We start from the raw sequence: 22,842 nt of genomic DNA on the forward strand, positions 1-22,842 counted from the left end.
GGACAAACTCTAAGGGCATCATTACTCTTACCACTAATGGACAACTCTTTGCATTGTTCTGTCTGGCAGAAGACACAAGAGATCTGAAAAGATAAATAACTTCACAAGGTCTCCCCAGTTGCCACTTGTCGGTATAATGCTTCTTTTTCAGGGAAGCTGGGAACATTAAGGAACAGCTTATTCTCTGGCATAGAGATACTTGTCTCAGAGACACTTCAAATTTCTCAAAAAAAAAAAAAGGTAAAAATGCAAGGATAACTGATTTGTGACCTACTTCTGCCTTTGCAATTGGGGGCTTCATTGCCACATACATTTTCCCTTATTAATATTAAATAAAGCTCTTTTTGGCTAACCAGTATGTTCTAGCACAGAAAATTTTTAAAAATTATTTGGGGTAAATGCCTCTACACGAAGAAGTCAGATGATATGTCTAGAACTAGCGTAGTCCCCCAGAATCAAAGCTACAAAGTGGCTGAAATCATCATAGCACTAAAGGTAGAAATTGAAGTCGTTGACTTCAATTAAATTAAGATATTATCCCAGCAGCGGTGGCCAACTTTTCTCTGACTTCGTTATGATTTTATAAAAATATTAATTTCCACTTTTCTCTTTTCTTCTAGTCATGGACTCCTGCCCTGTAGGTCCTTCTGTGAGGCCGCAAAGGAAGGCTGTGAGTCAGTCCTGGGCATGGTGAATTACTCCTGGCCCAATTTCCTCAAGTGCTCCCAGTTTAGAAACCAATCCGAAAGCAGCAACGCCAGTCGGGTTTGCTTCTCACCACAGCAGGAAAAAGCAAAGCAATGTAGGTGTTTGAGTTTCATTTCATTTTTAAAAGCTTTTATAGTAGTATATCTTTTATGCAAACATAAGTACGAATAATAAATGGACAATGCAATACATTTGAACATCACCAGACCTGTGTAACTGGTACCCAGACCAAGACATAGAGCACAGATAGCATTCCCAGAAATGCCCATAAGGCCACTGTCATTTCTCACCTTCCCCAAAGAAACCTCTATCCTGATTTCTACCACCTTCTACACTTTTGCTTACTTCATGTAAATGGGATCTTACAGCATGTAACTTTGCTTTGCTTTGACTTCATTGCTCAGCATGATGTTTGAGAAATTTACCATATATATTATATGTGTGTGTATGTGTGTGTGTGTGTGTGTGTGTGTGTGTGTATATATATATATTTGGAGTCTCACTCTGTCACCAGGCTGGAGTGCAGTGACACACTGCTCTTAGCCACCGCAGCCTCAAACTACTAGGCTCAGACGATCCTTCCACCTCAACCTTCCGAGTAGCTGGAACTACAGGCATGCGCCACCATGCCCAGCTCATTTTTTGATTTATTGTAGAGATGTCTCTCCAGCTTGCCCAGGCTGGTCTCGAACCTGTGGGCTCAGGCAATTCTCTCACCTCGGCCTCCCAAAGTGCTGGGATTATGGGCATGCACCACTAAGCCCAGCTGAAATTTATTGTATTTTCATATTGTGTTTCATTCATTCTCATTGCTGTGTAGCGTTCTAATATGATGGCACTACAATACACTTTTCCATGCCACTGTGGATGGACATTTTTATTGTTTCCAGTTTTCAGTTCTTATGAATAGCGATGCTGTTTCTATTCTTGTGCATGTCTTTGATTGAATATGGTTATGTATTTGTTCAGCAAAAAAGTTTTCTGAAATGTTGTACCGACTTGTACTCCTGCTAGCTCTGTGTGGAAGTTGGTAGTTGTTTCTGATCCTTCCTAATCCATGGCAATACCAGTCTTTTTTCACTTTGACAATTTCAGCAGGAGTAGTGTAGTATCTCTTTGTGGTTTTAAGTTGCATTTTCCTGATGAGTATGTTACATTTTTCAAAATTTTTGACCATTTGAATATTTCTTTTAGTGAACCATCTGTTCAAATATTTATCCCTCCCACTTCACCACCCCATCTTTTTTTTAGTTGGAAGTCTCACTCTGTGCAGTGGCATGCTCATGGCCACCACAGCCTTGACCTGCTGGCCTCAGCCTTCTAAGTAGCTGGAACTGCAGGCATGCACCACCACCTCTGGCTAGTTTTTTTTTTTTTTTTAATTGTAGAGATGTGGTCTCACCAAGTCGCCCAGGATGGTCTTGGACCCCTAGGCTCAGGCAATCCTCTCACCTCCGCCTCCCAAAGTACTGGGATTACAGGCATGAGCCACCACGGCCAGCTTTTAGTTCATTTTTTTATGGTCTTTTTGTCATCAATTTGTCGTTTTGTGTGACTTCTGGGTACAAGTTGTCTGTAGGATATGTGTATTGTAAAGACCTCACACACTGAGACTTGCCTTTAATTTTTTTTTTTTTTTTTTGAGTTGGGGTCTCACTCTGTCACCCAGACTGGAGTGCAGTGGCCGCTCCTGGCCACCGCAGCCTCGACCTGCTGGGCTCCGGCGATCCTTCCACCTCAGCCTTCCAAGTAGCTGGAATTACAGGCATGCGCTACCATGCCTGGCTAATTTTTTGATTTATTGTAGAGATGAGGTCTCACCAAGTTGCCCAGGTGGGTCTCGAACCCGCGGGCTCAGGTAATCCACTCACCTCAGCCTCCCAAGGTGCAGGATTACAGGCTGAGTCACCGAGCCCGGCTTCCTTTAATTTTAATGAGTTCATATTATAAATCTTTTCTTTTGTGATGGTTTTTTGCATCTTAAGAAATCTTTGCTTACCCCCATATCTAGAAGTTTTTCTATATATATTTCCTCCGGGAGCTTTCTTGTTTTGGCATTCAGTTTTACAAATATCATAATTCTGGTATTAATTTTGTGTATGGTAAAAGGTGAAAAATAGGGATTAATTTTTTCTATGTGCATATTCAATTGACTGACCACACATTCATTTATTTGTTTGTTTGTTTATTATTTTAAAGATGTGGGGTACAATTCAGGGTTAGGTATACAAATGTTCATTATGCAGGTACCCTTGTTGATGAGATGTGCCCCTTACTTCCCCCGGCAGATTCCCGTTACTGCCAATTCTGCATCTCCCCCTCCCCTGGCAGTTTCTTGTTACTGCCAATCTTTTTCTTATAGTATTACGATAATGGCTCAAGGTCCACTTATGCACACTCCATTTATTTAGAGGACAATTCTTTCCCTCTGTACTGTAATATTGATAACAATATTACTATTGTTATCAATCAAATGATTGATTATGTCTATATCTACCTCTGGACTCTATCTGACAGAATTAAAAATAGAATTAAGCCAAAACTACACTGCCTGGTTTACTATTAACTTTACTATAACTCTTTATTTTGAATATTATACATCTATTCTCTTTGTTCTTCTTCATAAAGATTGTTTGGCTTTTTGGCCCTTTGCATTTAATGTAATTTTAAAAATCATCTTGTAATTTCCATGATTGCTGTCTTTGTTTTGTTATTACATTTGGATTACATTAAATCTATAGATCAAAATGGGGCGAATTGCTTGACAACATTGAGTCTTCCAACCTGGGAAAATGATATACTATGGTAACATTTAATTAGATATTTTAAATGAGGTATTTTAAAATTTATCTCAATATTGTGTTAATAGTTTTAGCCATAGAGATCGTGCACATCTTTGCTTAAGGTTATTTGCAAGTCTCTGGTATTTTTGATGTTATTGTAGATAATATATTTTAAAATTTTTTTTCCTGTTTTTTTTGTATCCAAGATTGCTAAATCACTTAATAATTTTTATAGTTTGCCTGTAAATTCATTTGTATTTTCTAAGTACACATTCATGTCATCTACAATAATGAAAGTTTACTTCCTCCTTCCTAATCATTATGTCTTTTGTTTCTTCTATGTCAAAGATAAACTTTTCAATATTTCACCTTTAATTATGACATTTGCTGAAAGACTTTTATGAAAACTCTTGGTAAGATTAAGGAAGCTTTTTACTATTTGTAGCTTGCTAAGAATTTTTTAAAAATCATGAATAGGTTTTGAATTTCATCAAATATTTTTTCTATATCTGTTAAGATAATATATGATTTTTTAAATGTTAATTACATTTTTTAAATGCCAGCTGTATTGAGGTATAGTTCATATACTATAACATTCATATGTTTAAAGTATACAATTAGTGGTTTTAATATACTTACACAGAGTTGTGCAACCATTATAACCATCTAATCCTAGAACATTTTTGTAACCCTAAAAAGAAGTTCCATATCCATCAGTAGCAAACTACCATTCCTCTTCTTCTCAGCCCCTGGAAACCACTCATTTATTTTCAGAATTTGACTATTCTAGACATTTAATATGAATAGAATCATACAATAAGGGATATTTTGTGACTGACTTCTTTTGTATAATGTTTTCAAGCTTCATACATGTTGTAGCATTGATCAGTACTTTTTAAATTGTCAATTAATACTTTACTATAAGAATATACTACATTTTTGAAAGCTCACATATTGAGGAATACTTTTTGAGTATTATAAATAATGGTGCTATGAGCATTCATGTACAAATTTTTGCATGGACATACATTTTTAACTCACTTGGGTATATACCTAGGAGTGGAATTGCTGGGACTAGAAGTAACTATACATCTAACATTTTAAGGAAATGCCCATTCCACAGACAATGTATGAGGGTTCAGTTTTTCCACATTTATTTTCAGCACCTTGAATATGTCATCCCTCTTCCTTTTGGGCCCATGAATTTTGGTGAGAAGTCAGGTGTTAATTGTTCTGACACTCCACTTTATCTGATGAGTTGCTTGTCTCCTGACATTTTCAAGATTTTCTATGTCTGACTTTTTTTTTTTTGAGTTGGAGTCTCACTCTGTCATCCAAGCTGGAGTGCAGTGGCACACTCAAGGCCACCCTAGCATTGACCTGCTGGGCACTGGCAATCCTTCCACCTCAGCCTTCCAAATAGCTGTGACTATAGGCATGCACTACCACGCCTCGCTAATTTTTTATTTATTGTAGAGACAAGATCACGCCAAGTTTCCCGGGCTGGTCTTGAACCCGTGGGCTCAGGCATTCCACTGCCTCAACCTCTCAAAGAGCTGGGATTACAGGCTGAGCCATCGAGCCCAGCCCATGTCTGACTTTTGATGGTTTGATTACAATGTGTTTAAGTGTGACTCCTGAGTTTATTACTTATGAGTTTTGTACTTCTTGGATGTGTAGACTGATGTTTTTAATTAAATCTAAGAAGTTTTCAGCCAGTGTGTTGTCAAACATTTCTTCTGATCCATTCTGTCCTCTTTTTCTGGACTTCTGTTATGAATATGTTGGTACATCCTCCAAGCCATTAAGGACCTTTTAATTTTTCATCTTTTTTTCTTCCTGTTCCTTAGACTAGATTGTATCAATTTATCTTCAAATTTGCTAATTCTTTCTTCTGCTTGCTCAACTCTGCTGTTAATTCTCTCTGGTAAATTTTTATTTTAGTTATTATGCTTTTTTCTAGAATTTAATAGAATTTATTTTTTCTTTTTTAGAAATGAGTATCTTTAGTTCCTCGAACATTTTTTTTTTCTTTGAGTTGGAGTCTTACTCTGTCACCCAGATTGGAGTGCAGTGGCACACTCCCGGCCACCACAGCCTTGACCTGCTGGGCACCTGTGATCCTTCTGCCTCAGCCTTCCAAGTAGCCGGAACTACAGGCACGCACTACCATGCCCGGCTAATTTTTGATTTATTGTAGAGACGAGGTCTTACCAAGTTGCCTGGGTGGGTCTCGAACCCATGGGCTCAGGCAATCTACTCGCCTCAGCCTCCCAAAGTGCTGGGATTACAGACTAAGCCACTGAGCCCAGCTTCTTTGAGCCCCTTAAAAGTAACTGACTTAAAGTCTGCTGGGTACCATGCTCACTATCTAGGTGGTGAGCCAAACCTCATCAGCATATTTCTGTAAATAACCTGCATATGTATCTCCTGAAGTTAAAATAAAGAAATTCAAGTTTTGACTAGTAAGTTCAATGTCTGAGCTTCCTCAGGTACAGTTTTTATTGACTGCTTTTTCCTTGTATATGTGCCATATATTCCAGACTCTTTACGCATCCTGTAATTTTTTGCTGAAAGTTGGACATTTTATTTTATTTTTATTTATTTTTTTTAAAATGAGTTCTTGCTACATTGACCAGACTGGTCTCAAACTCTTGGGCCCAAGCAATACCCCCACTTCGGTTTCCCAAAGTGCTGGGATTACAGGTGTGAGCCACCATGCCTGGCTGAAAGTTGGATATTTTAAAGAATATAATAAACAACTCTGTGAATTGAATTCTCCCCCTTCTCAAGTTTTGTTGTTGTTGCTGTTTCTTGTTGCTGCTCTTTGTTTGTTTAGTGATTTCCCTGAACTAGTCATGTTAAGTTTGTTCTTTGTCATGTCTAACCCTTAAGTTCTTGCTCAGGTAGCAACTTAGCGGTCAGCTAATGACTAGACAGAGACTTTCTTAAATGTCTTGAACCAATAAACATCCCAGTCTTTTCCAAGGAACTTTTTGTGCTTGTTGGGACACAAAGTCAATGCTATAGCAGACAGTTTTCAACTCTGTCTTATCCTTCCATTTCTGCTTGTGCAGAGTCTCAATGTCAGCCAGATGTGAGGTCTCAGGGCCTTTCCAGAACCTCCTTAAGATATGCTTGCACATTCATATGGCCTTCCAGATTCCCAGGAACACAGTAGAGCTTTTCAAAGTTCTGTATGGATAGCTCATTCCTCCATTTTTTTCTGTAATTTTTTTTTGTTCAGCTTCTTGTTTACCCCAAATGATATCCAACTGCAGACAGTTACAATGCTAAATGGCTGTCACGAACACCCTTGAGGAAAAGGCTGTTTGTACTTAATAAGCTCTTATTTGGGTCAAATAAAGACACTTCCTTGAGGTGGGTTTCCAGGGAGCTAACAGACAGGTCAAATAGATAATTATTTGGCAATGGGTTATTTTGGAGAGTATCACACATGTTCTGCCCTCTCCAGGGGCTGCTTGGCTACTTGTTTTCACAGCTAATGTGACTGTGAGGTTACTGGTTTTCAAGCCACCCCTGAGCTGGAGAGAGGATGGGAACAGGACAAGTGAAGATACTACAGAGTTTAATGTTCTTAACGAGAGGTAGCCATTTTTTCTTAAACAACCCTCTATACTATTGCAAGCGTTTGGTTGATTTCCAATGTTCTGAAGAAGTTGATCCTGTCAACATTTTGCTGGTGTTCTCATTGCTTTTTTATGAAGGAGATGATTTTTCGAAGTTTTTTCTTGCTAATCCAAAAGTGCTTCCCCATATCAACTGCTTTCTGCAGTTTGAAATACTCTTGGCTTCCTGATATAATTCCTATTTAGTTGCGATGCATTTAGCCTTTTAATTTGTTTTTGAATTTTGTTTGCCAATGTTTTGTTTGGAATATTTGTATTAATGTCTATGAGAAAAAAAACTTGACCTGTGATTTCCCTTTCTTGTTATATGCTTGCCTGGCTTTTGTATGATGGTTTTGATGATTCCATAAAAAAGAATTGGAAAGGGTTTGTGTAACTTTTTATTTGGTGTTTAAAATAAGTTACCAGTGAAGCCACCTCAACTTAGATATTTCTTTGTGGGAAGATTTTAAAATATATATTCAATATTCTTTTTTTTTTTCTTTGAGTTGGAGTCTTACACCATTGCCCAGGCATGAGTACCATGGCACACTCACGGCCACCCCAGCATTGACCTGCTGAACTCAGGCGATCCTTCTGCCTCAGCATTCCAAGTAGCCAAAACTACAGGTGCACTCTGCCATGCCTGACTAATTTTTTTTATTTATTGTAGAGATGAGGTCTCGCCAAGTTGCCCAGGCTGGTCTCAAATTCACAGGTTCAGGCAATCTACTCGCCTTGGTCTCCCAAAGTGCTGGGATTACAGGCTGAGCCACCAAGCCCGGCCTCAATATTCTTAATGAATGAGGGCCAGTTAAAATTTTTTACTTCTTCTAGTTTCTTTTTTGTCAAAATTTGTATTTTAGAAAATTTTCTTATTGTATTTCAATTGTCAAAGGTATTTGCATGTAGGCATTTATTTAGTTATTTATTTTAGACTCAGGAGTTACATGTGCAGGTTTGTTACATAAGTATATCGAGTTACGGTGAGGTCTGGGCTTCTACTGAACCCATCGCCTAGTGAGTGTGGTACCCAGTAAGTACTGTTTCAGCCTTCCCTCTCTCCCTCTTTTAGGGGTCCCCAGTGTCTGCTGTTCCCATCTTTATGTCTATGTGTACTCAATGTTTAGCTCTCACTTATAAGTGAGAACACGTGTATTTGGTTTTCTGTTTTTACAAGAATTTTGATAATATTCTATAATCTCTTTCTGTATATATGGTGATATTTTCTTTTTCATTTTGATATTGGTAATATACAGAGGGTGCCAAGAAAGTATAAAAACTGTAATAAAATTGTAATACCCTATAAGATGCATACAAGTCACATGTGACTTCTGCAATTACAAGATTTGCTCAGAATGGTTCCAATCAGCGTCCATGGTGGGAGCCAGCCATGGAGGCCCACTGAGCGTTAGGGATCAGGAAGGGCCGTTGACCCCAAGACCACTAGGATGCGTTCAGGAGCTATTTGACCCCATTTCCTCCCCCTTTCTACTTAGCACTAACCAGATTAAGCTCCTGTGAGCTCAAAACATAAAACTCTGAGACCAGGATGAACACAAGCTAACTTTAGGAGCTCATTGCTCCCATTCTTCCACAAACTGCAGTTTTTGCTTTTACATAACTTATAATTCAAACTCGTGTCACATCTAAGAGCCTTAGTATTGGTCACAGGCTTCTAGGTCATGATCTTAGGATTTATTGAAGGTGTAAATTGTAGAATATAGTTTTAGAAGACAGCCATTTTGTTGAAAGAATGAGGCTGGGTTACTTGCAGGTAGCCCACTGTGAACTTTGGACTGGGCCACATTCCAAACATTCTGAGATGGGCCACTTTCCTTTGTAAAGTAAATACTTAAGCTTCTATAGAATTGTTTAACTTGGCATAAATCAATCAGTTTAGGATGAAAAAGGTTTACAGAATATGTCAGTCATAGATTAGGTTATCCTTTGTTATGAGATTTTAAGATTATCATATGAAAAGGGTTTAAAGGCAATCATTGATTAAGTTTTCATGGATTAAGGTTTCTGGTGGGTGGGGGACGCCCCTCCCACATCTGACTTTGTGTATAAAAGACCCGTTGTAATTCCCAATAACACATCGCTTCTGCACTAGACCGGAGTCCAGTCTCTCTCTCTCTCTCTCTCTCTCTCTCTCTCTCTCTCACTCTCTCTCTCTCTCTCTCTCTCTCTCTCTTTCTCTTTCTCTCTTTCTTCTTCCCCCCAATTGCCGATGCCGTCTCCACCTTTGGGGTACCCTGAACCCAGCTGGAGCTGGTCCCTGGCATGTCCAGACACTTCAGATGATGGCAAACATCTCTTAACAACACTTAAAATGTATATACTTTTTTGGTACCCCTGGCATGCCTTCCTTTTTAGTAAGTCTTATTAGATATCTATCAATTGTATCTGACTTTTTGAGGAATTTTATTTTGTTATATTGATTTTTTTCTATTGTTTGTTTGTTTCCTATTTCCTTAATTTATACATCATCATTATTTCCTTCTTTCTAATTTTTTTTTGGCTTTAATTGGCTGAGAGTTCAAAATTTAGAGGGGTGGGTATCTTCCAGATGTCTCTATCCCAAGTCTCAGCATTCCTTCCTGTCACTTCCCTGATTGCTGCCCAACTAGGGCTTTCTCTTGGCATAAAAGGCCTGTGTTGTTTAGGTGTTCTTATCTTTCTCTGGACCTGGATCACCCTATTAGTTCCCGGGCCTGGTTCTCAGCCTTTCTGGATCTCCCACTACAATATATATGAGACTTTTTCTAGGCTCCAAAGTAAGCCTTTTTGCTTTCACATGGGTTACAACTGCCTATAGCTTTCAGTTATCTTTTTCGAGGGCATTGATGCTTATCAATAAGCCATCCAATCCATTGTCCTTATAGTGCTATTTCCTCTATAATTTTCAAATACCTGATCAATTCCCTACCTAGTGCATTTCTTTCCATAGGTATAGTATTCCATTTTACCTCTGCTGAGGGTTTTAATAATGGAATCTCCCCTTACGTCAGAGAATGTCTATCTCCTACTACTCATGGTGGCACCTTCACTTCCATCCCAGCAGTGAGTTATCTAAATCAACAACCCCATCTTATCACCTGCTTTCTTGGACCACTTCTGAGACCAACTGTTACAAGTTGAATTTTCTAGAAACAGTGACTGAGACAGAGTCTGGTGTACAGGGTATTTCTTAGACCCCAGCTCATGTGTTAAGGAGGAGAGAAGGTTGTACTGAGTGGAGGGAGAAGTTGAAATGTGATCCGGGTCCATCATAGCCTCAGCTAAATCAATGGAGAACTCTGGAAAGTATTTGGCCTAAAAGAGTTGTCTCCTGTTGAGCCAAGATAGTCATGTCTACACAGGTCCACCTCCATCAGTCATTGGATGTGGTCCTTCCTGGGAAGGGTGTGCCCTTGGGTGGGACAGATCTCTACAGTGTTTTGCAGCTGAGATAAAACCTGAAGGATCTGACAATGAAAGGAGGTTGGCTGGCAGGTGGACCCCCAGATCCTTTCTTGAGGAGTAGACACATAGAGTGGGGCCATCTCACCTTCACTTAATCAGAAATTGAGCTGATTTGGCTCCTGCTTTTGTAAGTGCCCCTACCTCAGTTTGTCTTCATTCTGAGGGTGTTTTTCTGCAGGGGCTCCAGCTGAGAGATTGGTGGTTTACTATATTCCCCTCCTTCTTGCGCAGTTCCAAATTCTGTTTTTTTCTTCTCAGCACAATATATTTGCTGTGATTTCCACTCTACTTTTCAGACGTTTTCTGCTCAGCTCATTAGCCTCTTGCCCTGGGTGGCAAATGCCTTGTGAGGAGACTCTCCAAAATGACAGATCCGCTTTGCTGTGTCTCTCTTCCCATAGCTCACTTGGCCCTTTCAGCAACACCAATCTCTCATATTTGTCCCTTCACCTTTGTGGGGTTGCCAAGAGCTCTGCAGGCTTTTCTCCTCTTTGCAGTGGTCCCGTGTCCAGATTCTCAGTTTCTAGCACCATGCCAAGAACTGGCAAGTTCCACGAAGGAAAAATGTGTGTACAGGATGTAAACTCTTTGTTCTACAGTTATCTTCTCTCTGGGACCTTGGCTGCTCACATCTTCATTATCTCATCAGCTCTTAGATGACTTCCAACAGATGTTTTCTTGTGTTTTATTTGGCTTTTTTAGTTGTACTTGTTGGGGGCATTGACCTGGCCAGGAATGGCAGGGTTTGTTTTATTTCTTTTCAACACATCGTTTAGTAGAGATCTGAGGCTAAGTTAAGATTCCCTCCAAAAGATGGGATATAGCAATATGCCATCAGAAGCTGAGTGAGTTTATCTGAAGTTCTTCAAGTCTTTTCTTTTTCAACTACTTTTGTTCCTCTTTGATAAGTATAGTTAATGGTTTTTGCAAGTGACCATTTGGAAACTGTAATCCATTGAGACAGGATTTGAGAATTCATAGAGAAAACTTGAAAATCAAAACATCATCAATGTTCTTCAACCCTGTTGGACAAAAAAATTAGTTTTTAAAAATAAAAATAGCATTATCAGTATTCTTTAATAACTCGAACTAAAATGGAGCCTAAATCATTGTTTCTCCAATATTGGAGGATATTGCAAATGTTCTTATCTTAGAAAAGATTAATGATCTTGAAAAAATCTTGGAAAGATTAATGATACATTTATATTTAAAAATCCATATTTATAAAGTACAGAATTTATGAAGTGTACTCATCTGAGATTCTCTGTTAATCAGAGAATTTTTATAATTCTTGGTTATGATTATTTTTATGTAGAATTAATTCTCTGAAAATGTGTCTGATAATTGGTGTTTGATGCAATATTTACGAAGAGTTTAAAATAAGTATTCTGTTTCCTGTTTGGTGGATAAACAGGACGCTAGTCATTATAGATATATTCATAGCTGTGTACTATTGAGAAAGCTACTGCTAGTTGTGATCTTTGTGTGTTCATAAGAATATAATTTCTAGTATGTTCACAGACACACACAGTTACTGAAAAGTGGTCATGTACAAAGAATATATTGTTTGCCAACCAGAAAAGTATTTGTTATATAAAACAGTTTTTATCATATAAGGGATTGTGTTCTAGGGCCATTTTATAATACAACGAATTTAGTCTTTTTTTCATGTCTGTAGTCATTCAGTATTGATGGAGTGCCTATTCTTTTCTAAGCATCGTCCCAGTTACTCCAAAAAAAGAAAGTAATTATGGTGATCATGATATTAATTTATATCCATCTAGTGCAGTGGTTCTCAACCAGGAGTGATTTTTCAGTCCCTATCTGGGAACATTTGGCAATGTCTGTATGGGAGGGGCAAAAAACCAGAATTTATTGATAAAAAATTGTGTATTTATTCTTCCATGTTTAACCTTCAGTCACCTTCAAAATACTCTAGTCTGATGCAATACACCTATTGAGATGCTTTTTCCACCGCTCAAAACAGTTTTTGAACTTGTTAATTTTGATGTCTTTTAGTGCTTCTTCTGTTTTTGGTTTTACCTCTTCCATGTGGGCAAGATGTTTCCCTCTGAGGATTTTTTTTTTTTAATCTGGGGGGAAAAATTGCTCAAGGCAAGATCAAGTGAATAGGGAGGGTGGGCCTTGGGGCTCATGCTATTTTTGCTTTAAAACACTCAGCATGATGTAGACAGGCAAACTTGTCAATCACCTGTCATGAAATGGGCAAATACATTAAAATAATCTCCCCCTGAAAAATCACTGAAGATGAATATAGCCTCTCATAATGTTGCTAGCTGGCACAATGATGCCAATGGGTACCTTGAGCACTTACCTAGCCAGGGAAGCCTGAACTACACAGGGACCCACTCTCCAAAAAATAATTCCAGTTTTTTGGGGATTCCCGCTTATAGACATTTTTGGTTGTCACAACTATGAGGACAGGGGGAGTTTCTACTAACATCTAGTAAGTAGAGGCAAAGTGTGCTGCTAAACACACTGCAATGCACACACAGGACAAGCCTCTCACGACCCAAAATCACGTGACCTAAAATGTTAATAGTGCTGCTTTTGAGAAACCCTGGTCTAGGGCTTTATTTTTTTTTTGCAAAAAGTACTTTCTGACAACAACATTAATAAGAATTTAACATGCTTCCCACCTTTAAGGGGTGTTAAACCTAATGTGTTATACTCATGTGTGGGATACAGAATATAAAAAGAACACTAGGAACTGCATGGAAACATGCTGTCCTTTAGAAAGTACAAAAGGACCAGGTTAAATGCCAGTAAGATAGCATTGGAGCCAGGCACATCCAGGCCTCCTGGATATTTTAAAAGGTGAGGGCTCTAGCCGTGCTCGGTGGCTCAGCCTGTAATCCCGCGCCTTTGGGAGGCTGAGGTGAGTGGATTGCCTGAGCCTGCGGCTTCAAGACCTGCCTGGGCAACTTGGCGAGACCTCATCTCTACAATAAATCAAAAAATTAGCCGGGCGTGGTAGCGCATGCCTGTAGTTCCAGCTACTTGGAAGGCTGAGGCTGAAGGATCGCCGGAGCCCAACAGGCGAGGCTGCAGTGGCCAGGAGTGGCCACTGCACTCCAGTCTGGGCGACAGAATGAGACTCCAACCCAAAAAAAAAGAGGTGAGGGCTCCACTTGGCAAAGAGGAGGGAAGAAGGCGTTTCGACAGAGGTATCTGGCACCGTGGACCCATGTTGGGTGCTGAGTTCCCACTCAGCCCTTGAAAAAAGTGATGCCTAAAAGGTGACTCCTGCCTTAGTCTTCTTCCAACTTGTGAAACCATTTGCCCCAAGAAGACAGTATTTGCCTCTTTTACATCATGTACCCCATTCTCCTTCCCAAAGTGGTTTCACAGCTGTTAGTTCATTCTGCTTCCAGAATAAATCTCTGAGGCATTATCATCTTTATTTTATAGATTAGGAAGCTGAGGTTCAGGGAGGTCATTCCTGACTTATTTTTAGTTCGGCCCCTCAGGCTGTATCCTCCAACCCACAGTCCGCCATCCTGGGGCATCCTGGGAGTTGGTTATTAATCCTTTCTGATACCCTCTGTAGAGCCCACTTCTCACAAGAGCGCTCAAATATCCTTTCAGACTGAATCGCACCAAAACCCACAACTTGTAACAGCTGTCTTTCCCAGCGCATAGTTCTGTGAATTCGACCCATCTCCTCTTAACATCCTTTAAATCAGTCATAACGCCGGAGACATTTAGTTCTCTTATAGGACACACAGTTGACTTATCCTTTCTATCTTATGTTGATGCTGGGTCTTGTAAAGTCAATAATGTGCTAAAGTGATAATGCTGTGGGAACAGCTTTTCGGAGGTTTTAAAATAAACATTTGCGTGTGTTTCCATAGTTGAGATGTGGGAACTCAGGGGGCGGATGGTTGAAGTTCAAGGCCCATCAATCATCCCCAGCTTTCTGACTAATCCTTTACTCCACCTTGTCTGTAATCATATATGGAAAGTCATTTTTAATGGCATTTCTGGATGTCTAAAGAGATCTCTCTGCCATGAAAGACCTCAGTTATTTATTGTTCCATTTTCCTCTTCCCCTTCCTAGTACCTTATTTGTTTTGTCTAGCTCTGGTTGCCGAGAGCAACCACTTCAGTGCATTAGCAGCAAAACTGGCATTTCAAGATCTTAGTAAAACACGTTGTCTGAATTTCTCCTACTGGATTGTAGCTTCATTTGGGAGAAATAATGCGATACTATTTCTTTGAGGTACCTAGTATCGGTGTTTTACCAGAGACAGATGATTGTAGGTAATATCATGAAGGTACCAAAAATTAGCCCTGCACTTTTTATTCCAATGACTAACCTTAAAGAAAATGGGATTTTCCTGGAACCCTCAATTTTCCTACATTGATAATTTTACATTGTAAAATACTCTCTTCTGTCTGTAGATGCTTGGTTGAAGGGTACCAAACTTAGATTCAGAAGATTTGTATTCAAGTCCTGACAATTTTACTTAGTAACCATGGGGGTTAGAACTCATTTCTCAAACCCCTTAAGCCTCCATTTCCTCCACTTTACAATAGAAATAATAATACGTCCTAAGTATAAGGACTGTTTTGTGGGATAAATGTTTTTGAGAGGATTTTGGAAGCCGTAACATACAATGCAAATGTAGATGTGTCAAGTCAACAGACATTCAGGAGTGAATTCTGGGCATAGGCAGCGCACCAGGAACTTTAAGAGGAAGGAAGAAACACGTTTCTAAAGAGTTCATGAGCCAGTGGAGAGAGATACACAAGCACAGATCCTGTGGCAAGGAGTTGAGCTCCAATGGTATATTTGGGAAAGGCTTAAGATGGTGGTGGGGTGAGGGTTGGGGCAGCAGGGAGGTGACCCAGGGAAGGGAAAACAGCCAATAAAGAGCAGAAGATTAAACCAGTTACAATGGCAAGCAACTGGAGCTCAATCCTGTGGCGACATCTGGGAGAGAATGTGCTGCATATGGCTGACTGTTCACCTTCTAGTGGGGTAGGGGGCTGAGTCTGCATCTCCCTCCTTCAGTCTTTGAAACTGACAACATCTGCTACAACCATAAGTACACCAGTCTATAAGAGAAGACACGTGGGATTGGGAAGGAGGAAGCATGAGCTTGGCTGTGCCCTGTAGTGGGAGTGTTTCGCCCCTGGGGTCTCACCTTCATTGTTGACTCCCTGTTGACCTTTGGTTTCTAGAATGCTGCTCTGCTTTGATCTGCTTCTCACCACTCTGGTCATGCTCTTGCTTCCTTCCTCTTCCTCTGTGGACCCTTTGGATGTTGATATTCCTCAAGTGTCTACTTTTAACCTTCTTTTCTCTGGAAAATCTCATGTGTGTATGGCCACATAAGCACTGGTACTTCTTAAATGTGTGTTTCATCCCAGATTATTTTTTACTTCCCTAAGCTTCAGAGCCCTGTTCCATTGCTTGATCTCAAGCATAGCGACTTTTCTCACTCTGATAGGGCCTCCATCCATGCTGCCACGTCCAGCAGTGGTCCTGACCTCCGGCTGTGTTTGTTGCATTTCATCCCTGTCTCCTCCCTGACAAAATCTTCACTTGACTTGGGTGGGTTTTCCTCTTTCTCTGGCCACTTGCTTTCAGTCTCCTTTGGTGTTTTCTCCTCATTTCTCTCACCTCAAGAAATTGGAGTGCCTCAGGGCTTATTCTTTGGTTCTCTGCCCTTTGACTGATCTAATTCAGGTTCATGGCTCACAACACTACTTGCACTACTGACAACCACACGTGTGGTTCTAGCCTCTACCCCCTCTGACCTCTGGAACTGCATGCTTGTGGTACACACACACACACACACACACACACACACACACTGCCTTTCATTTATTTCCACTTGAGTGTCTAAAAGGCATGTCAAGCATAACAGCACAAAACCGATCTGATATTGCCCCTATACTGTCTCCTCATGCACCCTTTCCCATCTTAGTTAAATAAAAACTTTAGGGCTGGGTGTGGTGGTTCACACCTGTCATTCCAGCACTTTGGGAGGCAGAGATGAGAGCATTGCCCGAGCCCACTGGTTTGAGACCAGCCTGGGCAAGTTGACAAGACCTCATCTCTACAATAAAATCAAGAAAAATTAGCTGGGCATGGTGGTGCGTACCTGTAGTTCCAGTTACTTGGAAGGCTGAGGCAGAATGATCACCTGAGTCCAGCATGTCAAGGCTGCTGCAGCCATGAGTGTGCCACTGCACTCCAACCTGGGCAACAGAGTGAGACTTCCACTAAAAAAAAATAAAAGAAAATAACAACTTTATTTTTCCAGTTGTTCTAGTCAAAAGCTTTGGGTCATCCTTGACCTTTTCTGTCTCTTTCGCATCATATTTGATTTGTCAACAAATCCCAGTGACTGCACTGTCAAAATATATCCACAGTTCAACCAGTGCTCACCCCCTCCACAACCACTGCCTGTTCAGCTCGTGTGGTCTCAAGCCTAGTTTATCTTTCCAGCCTCATTATTGGCTTCCTTGCTGTCTCCCTACGTCCCTGCAAGCTCTTCTCCACACAGCAGCAAAAGGTATCTCTTAAGTTTTCATATCTCTCCACTATAAGTTTTCTTTAAAAATTGTGTGTGTGTGTGTGTGTGTGTGTGTGTGTGTGTGTGTGTGTGTGTGTGTTAGTGTCAGAGTCTCACTGGAGTGCAGTGGCACATTCACGGCTCATTGCAAACTTGAAATGCCGGGCTCAGATGATCTTTCCTCCTCAACCTTCCAAGTTGCTGGGACTACAGGCTCACACCACCATGCTAATTTTTATATATATGGATTTTTTATTGTAGAGACAAGGTCTTCTCATGTCTTCCCAGACTGATCTTGAACCCCTGGGCTCAGGCAGTCCTCTTGCCTCAGCCCCCCAAAGTGCGGGGATTACAGGCATGAGCCACCACACCTGGCTGTCCTCTCCAAGTTTTCTAAAAGTTTCCTATCTCACTAGGTACAAAAGCCTCGTGTCCTTATAACCATCAGGGGCCGCCATCAGTCCTGCTGAATTGTATAACACCAGGTGAGCGCCAGTCACAAAGTCAACGTGCATAGCACCTCCTACAGTTGTGCAACATAGACAACAGACACCTTACCCTCCATTCTAGCCCCAAGTTCTTGTCTGACTTTTCTCCTAACTCTCTTCTTTTTGCTGTAACTACTCTGTTCCATCTGCCTGTACCTTGCTTGTCCCAGATCTCCCCTGTCAGTTCTTTCTATCAGCCAGCCCAGTCTCAGGGAGTCACACAGGATGTGTTAGGGAGAGGGGTCACAGATGAGGCAAGGAAAAGAAGTTATGTAAGTAACAGCTTTTGTTATTGTTGTTATTTGGGCAGTGGTAGAGCCAATGATAGGAAAGAATTCTTATGAAGAAACTTCTTGATCAACTCTTTGGTACTTGGATTTCATTTTATTTGCTGTGAATTGAAACTTGAAGTTTAAAAAAAAAATCCTTTGAAGTTCCTAACAGCTTCTTTTGATCTATGACCATGAGAAATACTCATTTTGTGGCTTTCTGCCATTTTTCTGTGAGTACACAGATTTGTTTTGACTTTGCCATGCCACAACCCCAGCATAAAAAAGCAGTGTCAAATAAAATAGATTTCTTGTTAAGCCTAAATACTACCTGCTCTCCTTGGGCTCAGTAATTCTTGTTTATAGTTCATTTGAGATTAGGTTTCTATTTTCTGCCAAATATTGCTTTGCTTGAAGTAGCACAGTGGTTCCAGAAACAGAAATACAGAAGTTTTCTTTCCTCATCTGTATTCATTCTTCTCACTCTCTACAAGTTTGCTGCTTGCTTTAGAAACTGGTAACTCGGAAGCTCAAGTTTATAGGTTGATCCTTGAGCTTCTTACAGAGTATTATTTTATTCCGTGACTGGAGACCCAGGGCATCTGCATTTTGTTCATGTTATGCCTCGCAATCAGAAGTTCACATCTGTAGTTTTACAGATTACTGCAATAAGATATGGGAATTTTTAGTCACAAAGAAAAAAGTCTAATGTTTTAATATATATCATCATATGTGCATAGCTCCAAGCCTGTTTTGGTCAATAATCAGTTTTGATTATTGACCAACAATAATGTAAGTCAGGCTCGGTGGCTCAGCCTGTAATCCCGCACTTTGGGAGGCTGAGGTGAGTGAATTGCCTGAGCCCACATGTTTGAGACCCGCCTGGGCAACTTGGTGAGACCTCATCTCTACAATAAATCAAAAATTAGCCGGGCATGGTAACACGCTCCTGTAGTTCCAGCTACTTGGAAGACTGAGGCAGAAAGATCTCCGGAGCCCAGCAGGTCAAGGCTGCGCGGCCACTGCACTCCAGTCTGGGTGACAGAGTGAGACCCCAACTCAAAAAAAAAAAAAGAATGTCGACCATTCACATCCTGAGTGATTCAAAACATCATCTATTCTGTTCAGCTTTATATCTCCCATGTTGGTTAATTTAATCATAGCTTACACAGAGCCAGGTAGATGAAGAAACTTCTGCTTTTTTCCCCCTTTCAGATAGGAGAATTGTGATCTTAGTTTTAAGTTTCATACTTGTCTCTCCAAATTCTTGGGATAGGATGCTATCTATTTCTCTCTGGTGGATATAGTTTCTGGAGCTCAATCATTTCTCCTTGGAATTGAATTACAATGATGTGGCAGTTGCCTAGCAATTCAGACAGCCTAGAGTTTGAACCCTAAGCTTTGAGCCACCCAATGAAACTAATGTATGATTCAGAATCATCACACCGAATCTGTGAATCTCTTCTGAAACTGCAACTTCATTACACCAGGTAGCATTGCGATCTTCATAACTGCAATTCCATTGAGCTCAGCAATTGGGAATAAATTTCAAAGATTCCATTCTCATCTGCTGAATTCATATGTTTATTTTGTGTCTGGACCCCTGAACACATTTAAACAAAATAAGCTAAGTTCTTATCGATGAGGCAAGGAGGCAACATTATCTTATCGATAAAGTTTTAGGGCTGTGGTTTTCCACATATTTTTTGCTTGTGTACCCTTCAAATGATTTTTTAAAATTATATATCTCTTGTACAATTTTAAGTTAATATTTTAAATAATTTTAAACATGAATGTGCATGGTGTCAGAGAATGCAATTGAAGGATATTATACAAGGGAGGACAAAAAAAAAATTTAAAAAACCCAGAATTATCTTTTGAAGGGTAGGCCCCTTGCAGTGAAGGCTTTCCCTGCTAGGTGAGTGTTCTAGGAACCCATTGGCATCTGTGTAGCAGCTAGTGTTATTTTGAGAGGCTTCATTCAGCTTCAGTGAATTTTTTTTTGAGATTCTTTCATCACGTTTGCCCATTTCATGAGTGATTTATGAGTGCACCTGCCCACACTGTGCTGAGCGTTCAGCAGATTTTGACCAAAAACGGCATGACCCCCGTGCCCCACCCTCCCCATTCACCCCATCTTGCCCCGAGTGACTTTTTTTTTGTTTCCCTGGGTGAAAAAATTCCTCAAAGGGAAATGTTTTGCTGATGTGGAAGAGGTGAAACCAAAAACGGCAGAAACACTAAAAGACATCAAAATTGACAAGTTCAAAAACTGTTTTTGTTTTTTTTTTGAGTTGGAGTCTCACTCTGTCGCCCAGACTGGAGTGCAGAGGCCGCTCCCGGCCACCGCAGTCTCGACCTGCTGGGCTCCGGCGATCCTTCCGCCTCCGCCTTCCGAGTAGCTGGAATTACAGGCGCGCGCGGCCACGCCCGGCTAATTTTTTGATTTATTGTAGAGATGGGGGTCTCGCCTGCCCAGGCGGGTCTCGAACCCGCGGGCTCAGGCAATCCGCTCACCTCAGCCTCCCAAAGGTGCGGGATTACAGGCTGAGCCACCTAGCCCGGCTTCAAAAACTGTTTTGAGCAGTGGAAAAAGCGTCTTAATAGGTGTATTGCATCAAACAGAGGATACTTTGAAAGTGACTGAAGTTTAAACACTTAAGAATACATAATTTTTAATAAATAAATTCTGGGTTTTTTTGTGTTCCCCTTCATAATAATTGACATTTTAAAATGAGGCAGTGAAATTATTCTTTTAAGTGTGTCTAATGAAATTTAAAACAAATCACAGTGACTTGATTAGTGTGACTTAATTAAATCCTAACATCTGATAGTGAGAGTTTTTCTCCTGTGTTATTCCACAAAATGTATTTTTCAGATCTAATTATTTGCCTTTCTATGTAAAAGTTAGAACCAGTTTGTCTATGTTTACAAAAAAATTCTCCAAATATTTTGATTGAAATTTTACTAAAGCTATGGATCATGTTGGGGAGATTTGATATCTTAAGCATACTGAATCTTTCAAACCATGAACTTGATTTGTTTCTCATTATGTCTTCCTTGAGTCACTTATCAGCATTTTATAATTTGCTCATATAGGTCTTACATATATTTTGTTAAATACTTGGTGAGCTATTGTTAAATGGACTGCTTTTAAAATATTGGTTTCCCCTTGTTCATTGTGTGTTATGGAAATCAGAATTCTAAAATGGTTCCCAATGTTCCAGTTCCTTGGTGTACTCACTTTGTATAATCCTCCTACCTTTGAATGTGGATATGAACTGTAAATATGATGGCATAGTCACTCCTATAATTAGATTATGTCATTTGATAGAGCTGACTTTAAGAAAGGTAGATTATCCTCAGTAGACCTAATCAGGTGATTCTCTAAACTAAATCTGTCTTCCTGGACTCCTGGGAGTTTTTATTATGAAAGATACTGAATTTTATCAAATGCTTTTTTAGCCACATAACTGTTCTTTAGTCTGTTAATGTAGGGATTCCATTTATTACTTTTTGAATGTTAAATTAGCTTTACAATTATGAATACATTCCACTTGACTAATTATTTTATATTTAGACATGATTTTCTTTATATTTATCTTATTTGGATGTTGCTGAGAATCTTTTACCTAAATTTATATCTTTCATTTGATTTAGGAAATTGTAGCCATCAAATTTTTTTTCTGTATGAATCTCATTCTCCTTCCTTTCCTTCTTAGATTTTTAATGACAACAGTGTTAAATCTTGTTATAGCACCCAACAGGTATGTGAAGTTATAGTCAAGTAATAAAAATTATTCACCTCTTGTTCAGATTAGATAATTTCTATTAATCCAGTGTTAAGATCACTTACTCCTTCTTGCCATCTTCATTCTGCCATTTCAATGGCTTTAGAAAATATTTTAGGCCAGGCACAGTGGCTCACACCTGGAATCCCAGCACTTTGAGAGGCTAAGGTGGGAGGGTTGCTTGAGGCCAGGAGATTGAGACCAGTCTGAGCAACATAGTGAGACCCCCATGTCTACAAAAAATATGAAAATTAGCTGGGTGTGGTCACACACACCTGTGGTCTCAGTTACTTGAGAAGCTAAGGTGAGAGGATCATTTGAGCCCAGGAATTGAGGCTGCAGTGAGTCATGATTGTGCCATTGCATTCCAGCTTGGGTGACAAAGTGAGACACCATTATATATATAATTTTAGTTACAGTATTTTTCAGTTCTGAAATTCCATTTGATTCTTTCTAACTGCTATTTCTTTACTGAGCACATCTATCCTTCCATTCACTTCAAATTTGTTGACTTTTACTTGGTGCAGCATGGTCACTACAGCTGCTTTAAAGGCTTTTTCAAATAATTTCAACATCTGGGTCACCTCAGGGCTGGTATCTATTAATTATCTTTTCATTTAAGGGTTTCTGTGAATTTCTTGCTTCTTTGTATGCTAATTAATTTTGGATTACATCCGGCATTTTGAATACATGAGACTGATTGATTGAGAATACATATTCTCTGAAATATGTCGATTTGTTTGTGTGTTTGTTTCTTTCATAGTCAATTCATCTAATGAGATTCAAGTCACAGGTCCCATCACACCTTCTGAAGGCTTTGGTTCCTTTGTCAATTCAGCTTTCAAGTCCCTTGTAGTGATGTCTGGTCCCTCCCCATGTGTGTATCTCCCAGGGACCAGTCTGATACCTGGGCCATGGACTCCATTGTAGTTGACTCCTTGAGGACTTTGAAATTCTAGCTCAAATCTTGTCATGCATGGATACCTGGGGCATAAACCCAGGACTTCATACACAGCTGTATGGGATCTTTTCCTCAAGCTCTCTTCTGTCTGGGATCTTCCCAAAGCACTCGGACTCCAAGAACCCTCTGTTGTGTTCCAGTGTCCATAACAGTGTAGTCTTGGCCTCTCACACTGTCACATCCACCTCTGAGGCAAA

The 22,842-nt window shown here is 40.0% G+C and overlaps 1 protein-coding gene across 2 annotated transcripts in view; it reads left to right on the top strand.

Annotated features, from left to right (window-relative positions):
- CORIN (corin, serine peptidase) overlaps positions 1 to 22,842 on the top strand; it is a 245,929-nt gene that overhangs the window by 84,875 nt on the left and 138,212 nt on the right. For both annotated transcript variants that reach the window (XM_008062553.1, XM_008062554.1), the window contains one exon: positions 621 to 802. In XM_008062553.1, the coding sequence (XP_008060744.1) occupies positions 621 to 802 (182 nt within the window). The remainder of the gene's footprint in view (positions 1 to 620; positions 803 to 22,842) is intronic.

This window comes from Carlito syrichta, unplaced genomic scaffold, assembly GCF_000164805.1.
Source record: "Carlito syrichta isolate Samal-C Ts95f unplaced genomic scaffold, Tarsius_syrichta-2.0.1 Scaffold305745, whole genome shotgun sequence".
In the NCBI taxonomy this organism is placed as follows: Eukaryota; Metazoa; Chordata; class Mammalia; order Primates; family Tarsiidae; genus Carlito; species Carlito syrichta.